General features: G+C 35.4%; 1 protein-coding gene across 1 annotated transcript in view; it reads right to left on the reverse strand.

Annotated features, from left to right (window-relative positions):
• Positions 1-6,193, reverse strand: part of LOC111052894 (BTB/POZ domain-containing protein 9) — a 33,818-nt gene extending 27,625 nt beyond the window's left edge. The window contains exons 1-4 of the mRNA XM_039438374.1: positions 5,950-6,193; positions 4,498-4,690; positions 1,881-2,010; positions 822-1,049 (exon numbers count right to left, since the gene is read on the reverse strand). Coding sequence (XP_039294308.1) covers positions 822-1,049; positions 1,881-2,010; positions 4,498-4,682 — 543 coding nt within the window. The 5' untranslated portion in view covers positions 4,683-4,690; positions 5,950-6,193. The remainder of the gene's footprint in view (positions 1-821; positions 1,050-1,880; positions 2,011-4,497; positions 4,691-5,949) is intronic.
• Between the last annotated feature and the right edge of the window lie 7,521 nt (positions 6,194-13,714).

Below are 13,714 nucleotides of genomic sequence, written 5' to 3' on the forward strand. Positions count from 1 at the left end.
TGAGTTCAATTTTCTAGTTTTTCGAAATTTAATTCAAACTTGACTATGACAATGACTGCGACTACGCCCCGTTTTGGAAAGCCAATTTTCTTACTCCAGCTGTTTAAAGTCTAGGACTAAATCCCGAGCTCGGAAACCGTCCCTAAAAAATGTTACCTGAATTTGGGAGAGAAATAGTACAAGGTATTCTTAGTTTTTCTCTCCCGATCTGTGCTCCATTGTGAAAAAGAATAAATAAATAAATAATTATAATATTAAAATAAATAATAAATGATTTTTTCTCTCCCTATGCTTTTTCAAGTTGTTTATAACCTCCAAATCACTAAATATGGTGAGAAATCTCGCCAAAAGCCAAGAGTCGCCATATGGTTTATCAATTTTATGTGAGGTCTTTTAGGTCTGTTCACAGTGATGTCGATTGAAACTTTCCCTGATGCCAAGACATTGGTTGGATAGGAGCATCTACAGAAATGCACGGAAGAAAGTGAATAGAGCTGCAGTGTGACTTATGTGTGATGCTAATTCGAGATTCTTGTCAAGGATTTTTGAGCCTCTTTTTCGTGCTTATGGGGGAGACTGTAACCTGGAAACCCCCCCCCCCCTTCACTACACCACTACTGTCCAAACTTCGCCAAGTTATCAAATAAAAAAGTCATTCTATCCTATTCTAAACCATAAAACTATTCTAAACATAAACTACCCAGACTTGTTGTGTCTTTGTAGGGAATATTCACTATGTATATTTTGTCTCTGCTGCTGTATTTACATTTTTTGTGAATAAAGATTGTTTGATTTGAATTTATTTAGCGTCGTCAACTTACCGCAGTGAGCTGATTGAAGGTGGGATGCGCAATGATGTGCGTAGCATGCGAGTCCATGAAGGTGGTGCACACCTTGGTCAGATAGTGCAGGTGGTAGAGCCTGGCTGCGTCGAACACAGCACACACGTCCTGAATGCTCAGCGTCTGACGCAGGTAGTCTGAGATTGCCGCTTCCAGCTCAACGAAGCCGAACTGGTGTGCCAGTCCCAGCATGTCCAGAACTATGTCCTGGGACAGAAACCGCAATGACACTACTTTGTCTGAGAAACCGCAATGACACTACTTTGTCTGAGAAACCGCAATGACACTACTTTGTCTGAGAAACCGCAATGACACTACTTTGTCTCAGAAACTCGAGTATACACTACTTTGTCTCAGAAACCACATTTTCATGTGATACATGATTTCGATACAGAGTTCCAAGAGTAAATAGTAAGAATAATTTGACAGTAGGTTTCATTGAGGTTCCTGTTTGAAATAAGAAATTACTCTGTCGCTCAACATCTTTGTCCCTCATATGAATCCAAAATTCATGATACATAATTTCGATACAAGAAAATTCTCTATTCCGGTAACAGCAAATGAATGGCGAAAACCGCACATTGATATCTCAATCCGTATCAGTTTGTGTAAAAGTTGTAAATTATGTTGTATATTAACCAGCTGAGCCATGTGTCAGCACATGAAGGACTGTCTGTGTGATAGCTCTCAAATAGCCTCAGCCGAATTGCTTGCAATGAATTCTTCAATGGACTAAATGATAAATCTCAACAAATTTTCTTCTTATGCACTTTCAATGTTATTTTATATCCTGAAAGAGGACGAAGGAGTGAGTAAATTTTGTTGTCCAACAAACTTGACCTGTGAAAAGGTTCAAAGAATACGTGTTCAAAATTTGAAGCTGATTGATCAATTCTTCCTCAAGTTATTGTAGAGATACAAACAGACGGGACAACCAATTTGGGCTTGAGTTAGTCAAAAGTGAGAAATCGCAAGTGCTCTTTCAATATTATTATTATTATAGCCTTATTATATCCTCGTAAACTTATTTTAGATTACCTTGACAGACGTCAGAGACAGATGACCAGTGTAAATATATTTCAACAGAGCCTTGAATGCTTCAATACTCGTGTCCTTCAGTTCGATTTCCGCTTGATGAGATTCCTTCATGCCTCCATATAGAAGAGCGCTGGAAAAAATGATTAATCATAAGTAATTGAAAATACAAAAACCAACATTTGAATCTGAAATTCCAATAATAGCATACTGGCAGTATTACTTCTATTTACTTTGCATTTGTAAATTATAAATTGTCACTAGTAGTTCTGTGAACAGTAGACCTCACGCAGTATTTTCATCCATAAGTACCTGATTGAAACTATAGACCTTAAGGAAATACAGCAATAGACTGGCTTCTCCACACATCTGTGTAATCACGTGTCAGCTGATTTATGATGAATAATTTTATAGTATGCTTTTTACTCTAATATTGGCGTATGAAGGAGGCTCCTTTTTCCTTTTATATTATCCTTGAAATGCAAAATTTCCAAAAACCTTGTATATACGTCGACGCGCAATTAAAAAAGGAACATACTGTCAAATTTCATGAAAATCTATTACCGCTTTTCGCCGTAAATGCGCAACTTATAAACATTTAGAGAAATGCCATTGAATTTTAGACCTCACTTCGCTCGGTCAATAATATGCTATTGACCGTTTTTACACTTACTGATTGTTGATTGACACTCAGAACTGTCCTCTGATTGACCAACAGCTGATTCTTAGCCTATAAAGAGAAAATTCCGTACAAACAAAATGATGGCTGCTTTTACACTTACCGATTGTGGGCCGACACTCAAAATTGCCCTCTGATTGACCAACAGCTGATTCTCAGCCTATTGGAAGACAATTATGAGGGTCGGTGCACAATCGATAAGTATGAAAGCGGACATTGGTTTAATCCATCGGAGTATTTTGCTTGTTAACAGGATACATTGTCTCTTATAGGGAACACTGTACAAGATGAATTCCGTACAGAGTTACCCATAAGAGGGATGCGTTCTGTAACGAGAAACGAAGCTCCAACACGTACATTCCAGGTTATCTGCTACTTTTAATAAACCAGATATAGGCCCGGTTGCACACAAGCCGGTTAAATTTAAAACGTGATTAAATTTACAAAAACCAATCAGAAAAGGAGTTTTTGAAAAGACAGCTTCTCTGATTGGTTCTCGTAGAATTAATGACGGTTAAGATTTAACCGGCTTTTGTGCAATCGGCACATGCACTTTTAATAATGCTGATATAAGTAGTGATTGGAACACGCACTTTCTCGACCTCTTTGTTATCATTGTTAAAAATAATATCTTCCTTCTAGATGAATATGCTACATGAACATGAAGCATAAGAAAATTCTTGAGGTGAATTACCGTATTACTCTACAGTGAGAGCTTAAGGCTGAGCGTACACCGGTTAGTCAAGACAAGACTGGACACGTTTAGTCACAATACTTCACATAGTTGCTTATGAAGACATGTCTAATTGCAATGACTAATCAGTGTGAGTTGCGTCATAAGCAACAATGTGAAGTATTGTGACTAAACTTGTCTGATCATGTCTTGTCTTGTCTTGACTAACTGGTGTGCGCCTAGCCTAAGGCTGGTCACACACCGATTAGTGAAGACAAGACTAGTCACGTTTAGTCACAATACTTCACATAGTTGCTTATGAAGCAACACACACCGTTTAGTCATTGCAATTCGACATGTCTTCATAACCAACTATGTGAACTTATTTATCTCTTTTCTGTATAGGGCTACTTTTTATAAAAATAGAAAGAAAAATGAAAATCTCATAAAGGGTACTGAGATTTTCATTTTTCTTTCTATAACTATGTGTATTGTGACTAAACGTGTCTTGTCTTTTCTTGACTAACTGGTGTGTGCCTAGCCTTAGCCTTTCATAGGGTAAAAAATAGTGGAGCTATGCTTGAAACTGATATTTTATGTTTTGAAGACGAGGGTCTGAGACAGCTAATTTTTAGTTCCCGAAAAACATTTTAAGGCTGATGTTGGCTGATCAAAACCAAATGATTGCATGAACGAATAGTGAGGTGACAAAGGTTGAGTGTATCAGAGAAGGTAGCTGAAAGAGTTGAAAAAATTATTTAAATATCTAAATGTTGCCTCCGCTTCATTCTACCTTCCACCCTTCCTTCGACGCTCCAATATGTTTTGAAACGTTTGAATACACGCATTATTTTTAACACTCTTAGGCCCCGTTGCACAAAAGCCGGTTACATTTTATTCGTGATTAATTTTACGAGCACCAATCAAAGAAGGAGTTTTTGAAAAGACTGATTCTCTGATAGGTTCTCGTGTGATTGAAATTCGTGTCACATGCTGTGCGAGCTCTGCTCGAGTATACAGCTTTATGTGACAAAAATTAAACTAAACTAAACTAACTATTGATCATAATTAAAACTTGACCAGCTTTTGTGCAACCGAGCCGTGGATTCATTCTCTGTTACACGCTACCTTCATCACTCAACTATGTTTTAATTCTTACAAATTAATAACATCATCAAAACTCCCAATTGAACCATTGCTGAGAGTTTGTAGTGAACCTCACTATATGGCCTGATAAAATGTTGTTTTTTTTTCAAGCTGTAACTTACCGAAAATATTCGCTTCTAGCTGCCAGTATGACTTTATGTGCATGAAACCTGGTATCATCAACTTTAAGTACAATATCGCTGTAAGCATCGTTGAGGTACAGAGCACCTATGTGCTCTGACAGAAAATTCATGTGCTCAATCTCTCCGTTGGGAGTGGTAGCTCCCATGTGATGGTTACTGCTCATTTTGAGATCTGAAAAACAAAATTAGGTAGACTTAAAAAAAAAATCAAATCAATCTGTTGTTTTGAAATTTAAGCTACAGTTCTCCGTCTATCAATACTGGAGAATTATGGTGCACATTGGGTAACGCTAAATGGACTAGCAAATGATGGCGGTCAGACAAACTTTTGTTTGTTCTCCTGACCGAAAAATACACAAAATCTCAAAGAATTTGAAAATATACAGTGTATATCTAAACATTTGGACTAATTTTATCAAAATTAGGGAGAGAAACAGTTTTGGGTTGATTCTCTCCCAACCATTAATTTGATATTGTGATTGTGAAATGTAATATAAATAAATTTAAGACTTATGAGCTATATATTTAATGTGTATCTGCCATTACGCTAAATAAATAAATAATACTGGAGAACTTATTTTAATGTTGAGGTTAGTAGAGCATTAGTAATGTATTGTTATTACATTAATATTTCAAATGCAAATCTAACAGCTAACCTTACTTTTTTGAGAAAAAGCATGAGAAATTATAAAAAATCCTAAGCTGGATTTGTACATGACACTGACAATAAAAATATAATTCCCACGAGTTCTAACTGGACTATTTCCACTCATTCCGGCCAAGTGAGTATGAATAATACCATTAGAATATATGGAATTATATCTCCAATGTTCACTGTCACATTTGTGAGGTAATCCAGCTTTAAGGTTCTGTGATGTGACAATTGAATGGTTATAGGCTTGATCTCATTTAGAGTAAATATGCTCATTTATTAATTAGTTCTAACTATGATATCAAATGCATATTTTCTGAAAATGTATTTTGATTATCTTTAACTGTATTTTAAACGTTTATTAATAATTAATTTATAGTGAATAAGCCGTAATCGTGTCAGACCCAGATGCTCACCAGTAATTATTTATGTGATCTTAGTGATCTAAGCAGTTAAAATACAAACAGTTGAGTTGAATTCTGGATAGTTTTATTTGAGTATGAATTATGAACTTCATGATTTTGAAGTGTAATTTTGATAATTAAAAAATTAAATCATGATAAATAAGAGAAATGAAAGTCAATAACATTAACCTACTAACCTGTCATAACAAGTGAATACCGCCAACTTACCGTAATATTGTTTACGTAAACATCATTCTAGCATACAATTCTATTTGAACCAACTGAGGATGGATTTTATTCTAGAGTCATTAGGAAAGTTGAAAAGAAGTGGAAGATTAAAATTAATTTTTAGTATAAAGAAAATGAGTTACTAACCGAGATGCTAGGAGTCAGCATCAGATCTGATGAACAGGAAGATTCTATCGACGTGAGCACAATAATTTTTATCTAAAATTATTTAATGAATAATACAGAATTTAATTTAAATTACATTGAACAATGCCATAATTTATTAAAATAGGAATTGAACGACAAAATTGGTTTTCAGTTTTTACCAAGCTAACCAGTAACCAGAAACAACAAACATTTTATTTGCGCATCCAATATGGCTTCACTGCCCACATGATTTCACGCTACTATGAAAACGTGAGTTCTTTGTGGAAACGCAATTTAATTGACCTTATCATTGGATAAAATTCTGTCAGAAAAATATTTTAAATCCATTTGACTAAATAATATTGATTGGTCATCCATTTTTGCTAGATATATTGAAAAGTTCACTCCATTACTTTTGTTGGTTTATGATGGCAAAACTTGCTTTACCCGCGAACATTCAAACGGGATACAAATCAGGACCTTTTTAATATTCTTTCATCATCCTACTGACCACTTATGTAAGGGGTATATGGATTCGTCGATGATTTTCCAAGTCAAAAAATCATCAAGTCAATCTTTAAATTTCATAATGTAAAATGAATATTCTTCACCAGAATAAGGACACACTTGCAACAACTCCTCCCTCACCTTATTCTTACCTCATCACCTGTAAGAATTCTACAAGAATTCTCTTAGGATTAATTTTATTCTAAACTCAATTCATATGTAAGATACCTATGCTGGCAATGGATTATTGTAAAGCCGGATTCCAGCACTCACCCCCCTCTCAAACATATTAGTTCGATGAATGTCGTCTCTGAGGTTTTGTCTTTTTCTAGTATTGTATGAGTGGAACAACTCCCCTGCTGTGTTAAACTAGGAATAAGGGAAGATCCAACTTTTCTCTGGTCCAATTAAAGTCTATAAAAAAACCATTGATGATGATACCTAAAAAGCAGTCGTTAGGTCATGTCAGTGGCCCTGAAATTGATCAGTTGCGACCTGAAAACTCTGACCTGAGCTAGCCAAGGTCACTCGATATTATTATTATTAATTTGATGAAACCTCACTCTTGCATTTAAACTAAAGATTGTCATTTCCACATAAATTGTGTGGGATTGTGGGATACTGGAATTCTAATCTTATTGTACATTGTTACACACATGTAGCAGTAATTGATATGTTACGATGCTATGAATGCCTCTACTCTATTATAGAGCATTGTGATAACTCATTCACTTCATAGGATAATAGCATGTGACACGTAGCCTAAGCTATAATAGAATTCCTGATCTCCAATATTAATATGTGACATAGGCTACATAACATTATAATTTCATGTGACACTATTGTGATGAATGAACAAGTGTTGAGAGAGGAACGTGGTGTGAAAAAATGTAAAGAATTTTTCAACCGGCCTAGCATGATAAATTGAATTGTTAGGAATAAAGCGTATGACCACCCACGTATTGGTAGAGCAATTTTCAATATGAGTTGAGACTAGCAAATATGAGAAATTGCCATAATTTCAGAAAGTATAAAATGTAAAAAATGTGAGTGTAAAATGTAAATGTAAGAAAGTATAAAATGTATAAAGAATAAGTTATATAGTTGGCTAATTAAAACCCCTTTTTATTCAGTAGTAAATGAATTTTTAGAATTATTTAGAAATCCTATTCTGTGAAATGGACTAAATAAACAAAATAAGAAAATCTAATCCTTGTTTTTAATAGTTATGATACTTATTATGATATTCTTGTGTATGATGAAGCTAGGTCTGCATGTTATCACTAAGTTATTCATGTTGACTGTGACTATGATTGACTTGCTGATTTGACGTAGTCTATAACACTGTTATTATGTTGAATGACAATAACATTCTATTATTTATTATTATAATATTATTATGCGATGAGGATTCGGATAAAATCAATCGATTATATTAGATCAATGTAATCAGACATCTGTGTAATTTATAAATAAGAAACTAAGAATAGTGTTCGCTTTTTGAAAAACCGTTACGTGAGAAAATGTGATTGAATAAATGAATAAATAGCCGTTAATTGCTAACATGTTCAATATCACAATAAAAATGTCATATGCAATATTCTATAGATTACTATTCATCCTATATATATTTAAATCATTCCTTCTTATTCTTACTTTGTATAATTCCTGGACGATCCAGTCGGGGGTCCAGGGGGCGGAGCCCCCTGGCTAGACGGATATGGCGAGCGAAGCGAGCCTGACGGCTAGTATATAATATTTGAATCATTCCTTCTCATTCTTACTTTATATAGAATAACATTTTAATAGGCCTACTGTATAGTAGAACAAAATGCTATAGTATCCCATAGGATATTACTATTCTTTCACTTGAGAAAAACCATCTTGTCTGATCCTATCACTCTATACAAAGTTACAGCCGAGATAATAATCTTGCTTGCTCTTCCACACTCTTAACAGTGTATGTGCATCCTCAGTGATTCACGCCAGCTCAGTAAGACTGGCGTCTCAGGTGGAGAAGAGACTCGACTCTAGTCGAGAGCATGTGTTTTCATATGGTGACAGTCGCGGAGACTAGAATCGACTGGTCTGAGTGTCACCATTTGGAAACACATGCTCTCGACTAGAGTCGAGTCTCTTCTCCACCTGAGTCGCGTAAGTGTGAGTTGAGCCTTTTTATCGCCGCTTTCAAATCATCGAAAGTGATTTTTATTTGTGGGGACATTTGAAAGAGCAAGTTTATCGACATGAACCCTGCACTTTAGATGACTTGAAAGCGGCGATACGTACTGAGGTGGTGTTAATTACTGAGGATTCATTGAAACAAGTGTGCAAGAGTTTCCCGGACAGATAAAAGAATAGTATATTACTCTACAAGCACAGAAAGTTATTGTTCACGGTATGAGGATAGTTATCCGAATACCGTTAACACCTTTCTGAGAGAGTCGCGTACGATATTTTTTGCCACACTACAGGTATAGCTGACGCCAAAAAGTTAGGCGGTTTCGTGGGTCTCTTGTGCATTCCAACAGCTGATGTTGTCAAGTAGAGTTGTCATCTAGCTTGGCTTAGGTGATGATTTTTAAATCAAAAGAGACAATAAATAGATGCATTGCATCAGTTGTGAGTAGGATACAACATGTGGTCATGTGACCCACAAAGCTGCCTAACTTTTTGGCATCAGCTATATAAGAATAATAAATTGAATAAGAATGTTTTAGAGGGGGGGAACCTTTGATGTCTCATATCTCAAGAACCAGACGTCGTAGGGTACTCAAAGTAGGGTGGAAATTTCCGATCTCACCCTCCTGAACACAATGCACCATATGGCACAGTTGTCCAAACACATTTTCAAAAATTTTCAAAAAGCGGCCGGAAAGGGTACTCTTTCCGGCCTTAGCCGGAAAGAAACCTGTTCTGACGTCAGACGAGAGTCGTCTGCAAACAATGTCTTTCAGATCTACGTAGGGACTGGAAAACAGCTGCTTTCTGTGCAGTGTGGCGAAAAATTGATAATTGCATCAGTCTGTAGAATAGAAAATTGCCTCAGAGAATAAGGACGTCACCTTCCTGACATAATATTCTCTACATAAAGTACCTAAATGACATTTTATACTCACAACTACTTCACTCAAGTTGGATAAATAGTATCTTGAAAAAATAATATTGTTGAATGAGCATTAGTGAGCTCTCACTTTCGACTTACTGAAGGCGAAAATCGTTGTCCGTCTGTGTGTATGTTCTACAATAACTTTAGCAAGACTTGATCAATCGTCAGCGTCAAAATTTAATTTTGAACACGTATTCTTCGAACCTTTTCACAGGTCAAGTTTGTTGGACAAAAAAATTGACTCACTCCTTCGTCCTTTTTCAGGATATAAGAATAGCATTGAAAGTGCATATAGGAAAAAAATTGTTATGATTCAATCAGCTGAAGAATACATTGTTTGCAATTACTGCAGTTTTTCCATTCATTAATAAAATCAGCTGATGCTATTTGGGATCTAAAGGTGCGTACAGATTTACGCGCCGCGAACATGAGCAATTCACTTTTAATCAGCAGATGCCAAGCTTTTTATATCTATATCTTATACCGTTTCTGTGAAAATACAGATATTATAGTCAGCTGATTAAAAGTAAATTGCTCATGTTCGCGGCGCGTATATCTGCACGCACCTTGACACACGCGCTGACACATGATTCCAGCTGATTAATATTAGATGTTGAAGCGACAGAGTAATTCAGAGTAACAAAAGTAATACAATTGGTGTTGAAATTGAAGTGGACATAACCTACATAATATGGACGATTTGTGACAAATCAGGAAATAGAAGAACTTTTGAGCAATAGCCTGTTTTTTCTCTCCCGACTATTGTATTGTTAGGTCTATCCAATAAATAGATCTAGATCGAATAGAAATTCCAATAGATCCCCAATGAAACCTACTGTCAGATGATTCTTGTAAGAGAAATATTCAACTATAATCAGCTGTAATATTCAGCTGTTTTCATAATTTCCATCAACTCTGTATAATTAAAAGTTGCAGGTTTCAAAGATTACAATACAACAGTTCTTGAGCGAGCTCTTCAACCCAAGGGGTCACTAGTTATTTTATTTCTAAAATGTAAATGTTTCTCGTGGTCACCCAGTACATACAGCCAGGTAAGCTTGGAACGGATTAGCAGCCAAGCAAAACTCAACGTTATGAAATTATCTCACAGTTGGGTTTCTCACAAAACGACCGTGAACGACAAAAATGGATGCATAAGCACCAGACAACAGCTGGTTTTGTTCAGACTTTTGTTGTCGAATTGTTGTCAAACTGTTGTCAACCTTCGGTGAAATATGCAAATGTAGTCGAGCGATTTCCACCAATGCTCACCGGATAATAGCATGTGCTGTATTGGGAAACTCGCGAGCGATTGCTATGCTTTTGTGCAATGATATGTGTCTGATAATTTGTCGTATTTCTGCTTCATTCATAGGAAAATAGGTGAGATATCCAGTATATGTTTGAATGTGTCATTCAGGGTCACCAATACTGTATAATGTACACTTATATTGAGTGATAATTGGGTGACACTTATATTGTTGGGCTTTTGCTGATGCCAATTGCCTGACTAGAAAGAATAGAATAAAAATAAGAATGAGAATAGAAATTCTCTGAGTTCTGGGAAGGAGAAGAAGAAGAGGAGGAGGAAGAGGAAGAAGAAGAAGAAGAAGAAGACAGGATAAGAAGACAGGAGAAGAAGAAGAAGAGAAGAAGAAGAAGAAGAGAAGAAGAAGAAGAAGAAGAAGAAAAGAAGAAGAAGTTCTATCCTCCCTTATAGTGATTGCTAACTGAAATCTTCGGGAAGTTCTGAAACTGCAGTCATTAAATTTTCTTGAATAGGCCTAGTGTTTAAACTAGTAGTTCTGTGATCAGTAGACCTCGCGCTCAGTGAGTTACATTGACCTGTTGTTATGTTTTCTTAAAAATAAATAAATAATTTATCAATTTAAAATGTCTAGAAAAAATCCTAAATAAACATAGAGCTTTCTGTCCTGTATCGTACCGTGACGTGTCGTCCCGGAATGTGAGTGTGAGCGCTGTTATCAGGTCTGGCTGCAACTGTCAACAACGTTGATGGAAAAATACAATTTTAAAGATGTTCGATGTTTTTGAACGGGTAGTATTATAGTCCACTAGACAGCTGATTTATGATGAATAATATTCTATAGTCTGATTTTTACGGTAATATTGGCGTATGAAGGAGGCTCCTTTTTCCTTTTATATTATCCTTGAAATGCAAAATTTCCAAGAAACCTTGTATATACGTCGACGCGCAATTTAAAAAGGAACATGCCTGTCAAATTTCATGAAAATCTATTACCGCGTTTCGCCGTAAATGTGCAACATAAAAACATATAAACATTAAGAGAAATGCCAAACCGTCGACTTGAATCTTAGACCTCACTTCGCTCGGTCAATAATGAGTAGGCCTAGATAAGTATTTGTTTTTTTTTTTCTAAAATTCAGTTTCATTTATTTATTTATTACAGAAAAACTATTACAGACTACAGGCATTAAGCCCAAAACAGTCTTACTACCATTTACAATCGAATAAAGTGTTTCCAAAAAGAAATAGAAATGAGAGATACAGTACATGCAGTTCACAAATACATAAGAAAGTTGATAAGTATGAGGAAAGCATAAGTAAAATTGTAAGTAATCTAAGCATAAATAATAAATACAGAATAAAAACTAATCTAACTTATCCAATAAGTTATAAAAAGAATAGGCCTACAATTGAGCATAGAAACAGGTTAAGGGAAAACATGTGCCACTGTGGGAAGAAAATTTATGAAAGCGGAGAAGAAAAAAGAAAAAGTTTTAACAACAACAAATATTCAAGTATAAAAGTTAAGGGATTTAAACTGTAGGTTCGATCAACTCTATAAAATTAATAAGAATCACGGACATCATATTAATTGAATCAATCCAGAAACTGAATTCAAATTCAATGATGAATAGCCTCAACAATGCGCCTTCTAACCTCACTAATAGGGCCATGCAAATCAACACCTCCACAAACGCTATTGAATAGCCTCAGAACTCTATTAAGTGGAGAGCAGAAGTTATGAAGGGTCCTTGATCTTGGTACATGAAAGGTCCTAACTCTTCTGAGTCATTGAACGTGGGTACCTGGAAACCAATCCTAGAGAGGAGAGCGGGTGAATTAATGTAATTTTTCAAAAGTGACACCACAAACATCAATGAAAACCTGTCACGTCTAGCCCTTAAAGAGTCCATATTGAAAAGGGATCTCAAACGTCCAGAAGGAAAACCCAAGGGACAAGGTTTTCTGTTGTCAATGAATGAATAAATAATATTCAAATGTGTCTCAATCGACTGTGTGCACCTGTGGTAGCCTGAAGGTCTAGCTACACACCTAGCTACATTTAGCTGTAGGAATACGTCTTGGGGAGACGTCCCATCCTCTTCCAATCTTGACTCCGTGCTTCGCATTCTGCGCGTAATGATTACGTAGCATGCGTACGTAACAAAGTAAGTTCACTTATTTATGGCATTATCCTCTAATCTCATTTATATAGCTCATATTATAATTGGATTGATGCTCATCATAATTTTGTACAATACATAGAAATCATGTCACTAAGAACAAATAAAGTAGGGATGGGTATCAAAAGACAAAACATCGATGTTTTGAACATCGATGTTTTTTTCCTAAACATCGATAAGTGAAAAACATCGAACAGTAAACATCGATGTTTTAAACATCGACGTGTTGCCGTACATTTTACGGAAGATTATTATATCCTTAGAGTAACTCAGATAGTGAAATCAATTTCCTTTTTCATGTACATGTAAAAGAAAGGGACAGAGCTGTTAAAAAGTAGTTAACAATAAAGGAATATTATTGATTGGCAGCAACGAAACTGAAAGTTAATAAATTGTTTGTAGTTGTAGGTAATCAGACTCTACATTATCAACGGAGATTGATATTTAATCGAATATCAAAAAGAAAATCCAATAATCTAAAATATTGTTTCATAGATTTGAATATTTGTTTAGTATAAGAGAAATTAAGACGGTATTATTCTTTTGTCAAAATCTCGAAATACTTTAAAAAAAAACTCCTAAAGTGACTACAGTTTTATCTGGAGCTATTGTTTCAATATTGTAACTGTTACTAACTGGAATTACAGCAATTTTAGACTTGGTATCCAAGTAACAGTCTTTCAAATAATTGAAGTC

This window comes from Nilaparvata lugens, chromosome 11, assembly GCF_014356525.2.
Source record: "Nilaparvata lugens isolate BPH chromosome 11, ASM1435652v1, whole genome shotgun sequence".
NCBI lineage: Eukaryota > Metazoa > Arthropoda > Insecta > Hemiptera > Delphacidae > Nilaparvata > Nilaparvata lugens.